Source organism: Poecilia mexicana, unplaced genomic scaffold (assembly GCF_051168715.1).
Source record: "Poecilia mexicana isolate PSO_F unplaced genomic scaffold, ASM5116871v1 scaffold_18, whole genome shotgun sequence".
NCBI lineage: Eukaryota > Metazoa > Chordata > Actinopteri > Cyprinodontiformes > Poeciliidae > Poecilia > Poecilia mexicana.
The window spans coordinates 5,716,264-5,724,035 of record NW_028263387.1 but is presented as its reverse complement, the minus strand read 5'-3'; the positions used below and the strand labels follow the sequence as shown (position 1 = coordinate 5,724,035).

General features: G+C 38.9%; 2 protein-coding genes across 2 annotated transcripts; both read right to left on the bottom strand.

Annotated features, from left to right (window-relative positions):
- Positions 1 to 1,200: 1,200 nt before the first annotated feature.
- Positions 1,201 to 4,326, bottom strand: LOC106929777 (uncharacterized). The gene is made up of 5 exons (XM_015006912.2): positions 2,323 to 4,326; positions 1,873 to 2,214; positions 1,653 to 1,784; positions 1,521 to 1,546; positions 1,201 to 1,430 (listed from the first exon to the last, which is right to left on the bottom strand). The coding sequence occupies exons 1-5, from the start codon at positions 2,360 to 2,362 to the stop codon at positions 1,308 to 1,310; spliced, it is 663 nt and encodes a 220-aa protein (XP_014862398.2). The 5' UTR covers positions 2,363 to 4,326; the 3' UTR covers positions 1,201 to 1,307.
- LOC148153949 (uncharacterized) lies at positions 3,240 to 5,499 on the bottom strand. The gene is made up of 3 exons (XM_088015988.1): positions 5,092 to 5,499; positions 4,458 to 4,644; positions 3,240 to 3,321 (listed from the first exon to the last, which is right to left on the bottom strand). Exons 1-3 carry the CDS (start codon positions 5,468 to 5,470, stop codon positions 3,240 to 3,242), a joined length of 648 nt encoding a protein of 215 aa, XP_087872114.1. The 5' UTR covers positions 5,471 to 5,499.
- Positions 5,500 to 7,772: the final 2,273 nt, after the last annotated feature.

The window sequence follows — 7,772 nt, the reverse complement described above, 5'->3', positions numbered from 1 at the left end:
AGTCTGTGATTTTGATTGGAAAAACACAAAAACAATCACAAAATCCTAGTGACACCAGTCACTTAAACTCAATGTTTATGGCCAATTTTGAGAAAAAGTTGCAGTGAAATCAGAAAAAAAAAAGTGTTTATCTCTTGATTATGTGTGAATTCTGCAGATTTGTGAAAAACTGGATGAACTTATTGATGTCATTTGGAGTCTAGAGGGCCACATAAAAAGCTATGTGGGTCATGTTTGGCCTTCAGTTTGACACAGTGGCGCAACTACACATTATTCAGGTGGATGCGAAAACATAAATTGGCGCCCCTCCCCCCCCACCCACGTGAAGGGTAAAACTCTCTACATTTACCTCGTAACGTGCTCGAGGTGAAGGAGCGTAAGGCGTGCTGAAGTGTATGGGAAAACATAATCGGCGCGTCGCCCCCTCCAGATGGGGTTTTGACGCCCCCTCCGGTGCTGCGCCCCTATGCGTTGCATACGCTGCATACCCCCTTTTTGCGCCACTGGTTTGACATGAGCTTTGAGCCTGTGAGAGAAACAGATCTGGATTTATCTTAAAGAGTATAAAGGAGGAAAGATAGACGTCTGGTAACCTTTTGGCAAAGCCACACAGAACAATCCCTTTAAGACTGTGAGTGACCTTTAGTACTTGGTTCAACCTGGAATTCAGTAACTTTCATTTCATCATCTCATTGTTTCTTCCCCATACAGGTAAATCTCTTTGAGACATGGGGCCTCATTTGTCTGTTTACAGACAAAAATGACATGGAATGATGTTAAAATAACCAATAATCAATACAAGTCTTACAGAAAATGAAATAAATGTTCTAAAGAAAAGCACCAACAGCAATAGATTGGAAACGAGAAGGGGGCCCATCGTAACAGACAAAGCGTAATACTGGCCTTATAAAACCTGGGTTGTTAAACACGTTATACTAAAACAATGAACACTTCGACTACATCTGTAATGTATACTAAACTGGTTCCGTTCTCTATAATTGCCGTGCCTGAGCTTTAAAAAGTCTTTGTGGTATTTCGCTGTTGCCGTCACCACAGTGGAAACAAGCAGCGATGCTACCGTAGAAACTTTGGCTAACACTTGTTACCTCACATCTAAACATAGACACCAGAAGTCTCAGTCGGTCCTAACCTTTCACATTTTCCATCTGACATGTAAGGAAAAAAACAACAATACAGATGTTGAAGTAAAACTTTATTTCAACTAGGACAAAAAATTATGCAGATGAACATTAAAGCGTCAACATCATCAGGACTTAGAAATTTTGAACTCCTCATCACTAGAAAGTCTATCTTGTAGCAGCATACAGAACATTTGTCTCTGAATTTCTTTCTGCTTCAGGTCTCCTGTTGCTCTTTGCTTTTGGAGCGAAGCTCAGCGCTGCATAGTTCATGGTGTGAGAGTCCAAGTTCTGCAGGTACAAGGACTTACAGTTACCAACTTACAAAGTCATGGAACAGGTTTATTTAGAAATGCTTATATTAGTATAAACAGCCTTTACCTCATGATGTTGTAAAGTCTTTCTCTCTGAAGATGAGAGCATCGAAAATTATCAAGATGTTGAGTTTAAGCTGTATTTTTACATTAATTGACATCCAAAGGTCAAATTTGCATAAAAAAATAGCATGAGTACCTGAATACAAGATCCCGATTTTCACAATTAAACCAAAGATGACAATTACAAGAAATATGATGATGCCACCCAGGATCCAGTTCAGCAGGCTGTCTGGTCCATCGGGTTCCTCAGAAGAATCGACTGATATTTCTGTAAATATTTACAGAAACATTTGATAGAAATCTTTTTTTTTTTTTTTATCTCACAGCACTAGAAATATGGAAGCTCATAATCTTACCTTCAACCTTTAAATATGTTGCAGTGAAAACGGCGGGAAACGCATCAAAGTAATGTCCGCAGAAATACAACCCAGAGTCGTTGACGTCCAGCGGTTTGATGCGCAGAGAGACGTTTGCGGAGTCGGATCTCATGGTGAATTTTTCCGGCTGAAACGGATTGTACCACGACGGGGCGGATTTGGCGTTCAGCATGGAAGAGATGCAGCCGAGGGGTCCGTCGTCCAGTTTGAACCAGAACACCTGAGAGCGATACGTGCTCATGTTGGAGCACCGCAGTGTGACTTCTGCTCCAGGCTGTGCCACCGACACGTGAAACTGAAAACCTGATACAGAGATCCAACCTGTAACAATCAGAAAGGACAAAAAGGTTAATGACAGTAAATGTTGACCTTTTTTGTTCAAAAAGGAATCAGTTTGTATTGGAGGGAACATTTTTCAGATGTACTTACTGACTGAGGAGAGTAAAGCCAGTGTGAAGGTACAGTTCATCCTGTGAACACAGTCGGTGTCAGAATCTGAACTGAGCTCCAGTTTGCATTGACCTCATGATGAGGAGGTGGGGAGCTCTTTGATTTGTTTAGCCTGATGAAAGGAACGCTGCGAACGGCTTCAGTACATGCTCCACAAAACTATAAATCGGATTTTTTTCTTCATCAAAACCACAGATACAAGTAACAGATAAACACAGAAATCTTTAATAAACTTTCAGTAATTCTGACAGTAACTGAGGCAACCATCTGATTTACATGAAATGTCTGTTTTTCCCCACATGACACCATGTGGTATAACTAAAGGTGATTTAACTTCTTGATATTCTCCCCAAGTGAATCAGACTCAATCATAAAATGTGAGTACTCTAAATAAGGTGATGTTTTATAGATAACTTTAACATTTTAATTTTGTTTATTTAAAATTGGAGCAAAATAAATAAATCTCTTTAAGTTAGAAAGATTTGAGGGTTAAAAGATGTTTTACATTTCCCTCTGGCACATTAGAGCTGGTTTCATCAGTCACGTCTTTTGTCGATGCTCCAGGTACAACGTCTTTGAAAAGTGACTATTTTCCAAGTCAATGTCCTGTTAGAATTTGAACCTCTGATCCAGGCTGGAGACTTTTTCCTCCTCTCTGCTTCAGGTTTCCCCTGCTTTAAACTTCTCCACAACGTTTTTCCTGATGTGTTTGCTCTGTTCCTTAGTCTCATTGATGCTGTTGGTGTCGTGTTTAGATTTAATTTCCCAGCTCGCATGCAGAGAAGACACAGGGAACTCAGGGTGTTACAAGTGGTGAAGTCCTTAATTGTTGTTAATTGGTTAGAAGTTATGATTTGAAGGCAGGTATTTACTGACTCCAGGACACAGGTGAGGCTTTAGAGGACATGACCTTTAACCTGGAAGAAAGCATGTGAGCCTTCAGAGGGGAGTTTGTGATGAGTACTGAGGTCCTCTGAGCTGAGGGAGACAGAAATATGTGGGGAAATGACTTGAGGGATCTGATTGGAGGCCGAGGTAACAGTTGCCATGATTCGTCCAATCACCACCCGTGGCAGAGCGGCTGGAGGACAAACTCTCACACTCCCTCACACACACAAACATCCCAGTAATGTGGCAGCTTTTGTTCACGTCAGTTCTCATCAGAGCTCAGAGGCCTTCATGAAACTATGATTTATACTGAGACTGAACTGGAACATATTTACATATTCTACGACTTTCTTTTCTTTTTTTTTCTTTTACATAATGATTTCTTTGAAACTATTGGAGTTCAGAAGGGCTACTTATGAATTTAAACTTCTGCTTATTTTTTTCCCCTTTCAACTTTTTTGACATTATTTTGTGTCGGCCTTAAACACAAACATCAAGTTTAGGCTGTCGTATGAAAAATGTTCTATGGGTGATAAGTCGGAGGTGTCGGCAGCCTTTAGTTGGATAAATGATTCCAACTGAATGTGTGAGCCGGTGCTTTATGAGAACCACTGTATGGATAAAACTGGAGACAAATCTTTCAAAAGAAAAAAAAAAGCAAAACAGAACATGAAATAGCTGCAGGAACCAAGAGAAGATGAACAAAAGTTTCACTGAAAATGACAAAAAGTAGCATGAAAGACAGAAAGAGTTAAATGAGAGGAAGGAAAATAGAAAGCAGGTTTTTGTTTCTAAAGATGAGAATGGATCAAAGCTTGTCTTTGTAAAAAGGACAACAATTTTTATTTCAGGTTTGTAGAAGAAGAGACAGAAAAAAACTCAGAAATAGAAGTTAAAATGATACATGGTGATGTCAAAGCACCACTCTGACCTTGAACTCACATCATTCCTACTTAGAGTTTATCTGATGGCAGAATAAATCACATTTGGATCAATTTCTCTGTCTGCAGGCCTTCTGTCGCCTTTTGCTTTGGATCTGAAATTCAGTGCTGAATAGTTTAGAGCCTCTGAATTCAAGTTTTATAAAACAAACAAAAAAAAAACTTACAGAAAATCATCAAGTTTTATTATTAAGTGATTCAGAAAACAGCTGAAATGATTCAAATGTAAATACCTCTTTTTGTTGTTGAGTTTGTCTGCTAGTTTGACCTGAAAAAAATGAAAACAGGAAATCTGGTTTACTATTTAAAGGTTTTGTCATTTTTATTGCCAAGTCAGCATAGATGAGCGACAGATTACCGGTGTGAGACGTTGAGATTTTGAGAATTAAACCAAAAATGACCAGTAGAAGAAGAACAACAACACTTCCCAGGATCAAAATCGGCAGATTGTTTGACACGTGGTTTGAGTCGCCTATAACAGAGGACACAACATTAATGCAGGACGGATGGATTATTAAAACAAACAAACGAAAAAGAATAAAAATGGTTTGGGTCAGTTTGCTCCATCACCAGTTTCTATCCACTTTAGCATAATGTATTTGAACTACAGGACAGTTCAGTTTTCATTGCTGTTAAATATTGATCATATTCAATTATGGGCATAAACAGTTGAAATCTTCTATTTTCTATTCACTTTGCCAGTTGAGTTGTGAACAATAAGATCTGATCCTGAATTGAACCGCAGTAACTCTGAGCTGCCCTGTTCTGGTACATGTTGTTAAAACACAACCACTTTGTCTAACAGCAGGTTTTCAGTGAATCAGAGTTTTTTGTTTGTTTGTTTTATGTTGATTCATGTTTTTTATGTACTACAGAACCCCTAAAACCATTTTGTTCTTAAAAAGTCGGGGACTGACACTGTAAACAAACTCATTAACCAAAAATACTATATTGCTAATTGCACTGATTATAATTAGCTCAGTCTTACCTTCAACTCGTAAATAAGTTGCATTGTACATCCCTTGGAACTCATCAGTGGGCAACCCGCAGATATAAACTCCAGCATCTAATAAATTGACTTCCTTGACGTTCAGGAAGATGTTGGTCCCGTTGGACGTCATGATGTATTTGTTACTTTGACCTCCATCACACAGCACAGCTCTGGATTCAGAGCTGGTCATGGACGAGATGCAGCTGACGTCGCCGCCGTCGGCCAGTTTGGACCACGAGATGTGAGAGGGAAGCCTGCTGAGGTTGGTGCACGACAGAGTGACGTCTTCTCCAGCCTGAACCGCCATTGAGTGAAACCGGCAGAGTGTCAAACAGACACAACCTGAAACGAGACGACGAAACACTTACAGAGTTTAAATTTAACCAGAAGAAAAGAGGCAGGTATTCAGGAATGTCAATCCAATCCCTAAAACAGATTAAAAAGTATTGATTGTACTAGAAAACCAAATGTAGATGTACTTACTGAGGGTCCAGAGTAAGGGCAGGAGGAACGTGAAGTTTGTCATGTTGCACCTGATGAGACTCGACGGTGAAATGTGACTAGAAAGAAAGGAGGAGGAGTGTTCTCTGAACCGATTGGTCAAACTGATAAGGAGAAACATTTAAAGAAACAGGTGGAATAAATGTTGGTGGTCAAACAAAACATTGAAAATAAACCCAGTTTGATTAATTAAACAGCAATGGTTAATGCAAAGGCAATTCTGTAGCAAAATATGTTTGAAAATAGTTTGAAGTTTTGGGAGGAACAGAAAAACTCTCTTATGTTTAAGTTGCATAAAATCACTCTGACTTATTTTCCTTTTACCAACTACAGACATACAGCACACAGAATCACACCAAAAAACAGCTCAAGTGTCCCTTTAGAAATCATAAAACTTGTAAGAACAACAAAAGTCATACCTTCAACAGCTGCCTGAATTCAACTTATGAAAGCTAACAGTGGATGCTGTAGTAGGAATCCGAGATAGAAATGTTTGCAGTACTTTTGATGCCCTTTGTGCTGTTTCTTGTCAAAGTATCCGGTGCCTTTAACACAGTTAATGCAATGTGCATGCTGTCATGCAGAAAGTGTTTTTTTTGTTTGTTTTTTTTTTTGTTTTTTTTATTGACAGGATATTTATATATATGGAATTTATTTTGTTGATCAGACCCTTTGGAATGGTGACTTGTGGGACTCCTAGCTTGGCCTTGTTGTCCAGCATCAGTGTCTGATCCCATAAATATGTTTCTGTTTCTGGGGAAATGGTAAATAATATAGAAACATAACTTCAAACCTTGCAAAAAGACTGTGTAGAAGAGTTTAAGTTGACATAGCAGCAATCATCATATTAAATATTTTGGATTTAGACTGGGATCTAAATTTCAAGTTTATATATCTGAGAAGGTGGGAAAAAAAATCTAATTCAATTCATATGTATAGAGCCAGTTGGTACTTTGCAAGCAAAACAATACAACTTTGTTTCAATTCAATTAAATCCTATAGATTAATATTATTAAACAATAAATTAAGATCAGTGTATTATTAAAATTAGTTTAAAAAGTTTTGTATCTAAGGAAAACAAGCAGATTGCTTTGATTCATTGACTTGCAGGATTCACTCCTCCTGGTGGTTACAGTGGAAATTCGCTCGCCTTGTGTTGTTGACTTTACAGCAATCCCTCAAACCCAGCAAGCATGTGGCGCCAGTAGAGATGAAAATTCTGTCGTAACGTATGTTGTGGATGGACCCAAGTGCAGCAGGCTTGAGACGTCAGGTGGTGTTGAAAATTTAATACAAAGAGATGAAGAACGAAAACTTACAAAAATCACAAAAAAAAAAGAAAAAGAAAAACGCACGCAAACCATAAGTCTGGGGGGAAGTGAGGCAGGGAACATATGGGAAAAATAATGGGAGTAGATAAGACGAACAGGGAAGTAATGACTAACAACGAAGTGCTTAAATACTGGGAGGTTCACTGTTGGAATAATAGACCTGGGCTGATGAGCTAATTGATTGCAACAGTAGTAAAGCAACTACTTGCCGCTACCAAGGTGTGAGACGTACACTTTCTGATCTGAGTTTGAAGCAGATAGACTACAGGAACAGAAGACCACAACATATCCCACTAGTCACTACTGATGAAACTGAGTCTATGATTGCTAGTAATTTAATTTGAACAAGAGATCAGAAAAATTGTTCATGGTAACATCCATCCATCCATCCATTTTCCTTCACCCTTGTCCCTCAGTGGGGTCGGGAGGGGTGCTGGTGCCTATCTCCAGCTCACGTTCCGGGCGAGAGGCGGGGTACACCCTGGACAGGTCGCCAGTCTGTGTTCATGGTAACAGTAGAATTTATTTTGACAGGGATAACAATTAGGCATAGACTGCAACTAATGCTATTTTCAGATATCTTATGGTTGGAGCTGCTTTTCGATTATTATCCCTTGTTGGGCTTTTACATAATAGAAAGAACTAGAAGCTCTAGCTAAATGCAACCCACGTTAAAATCACGTTAAAATAGGAATAAATAGTTGCCCATGTTAAAATCTGACATAAATAGGAATAAATAGCTGATTAAAGTCTGTCAACAGAAAATAATGTCGCTGC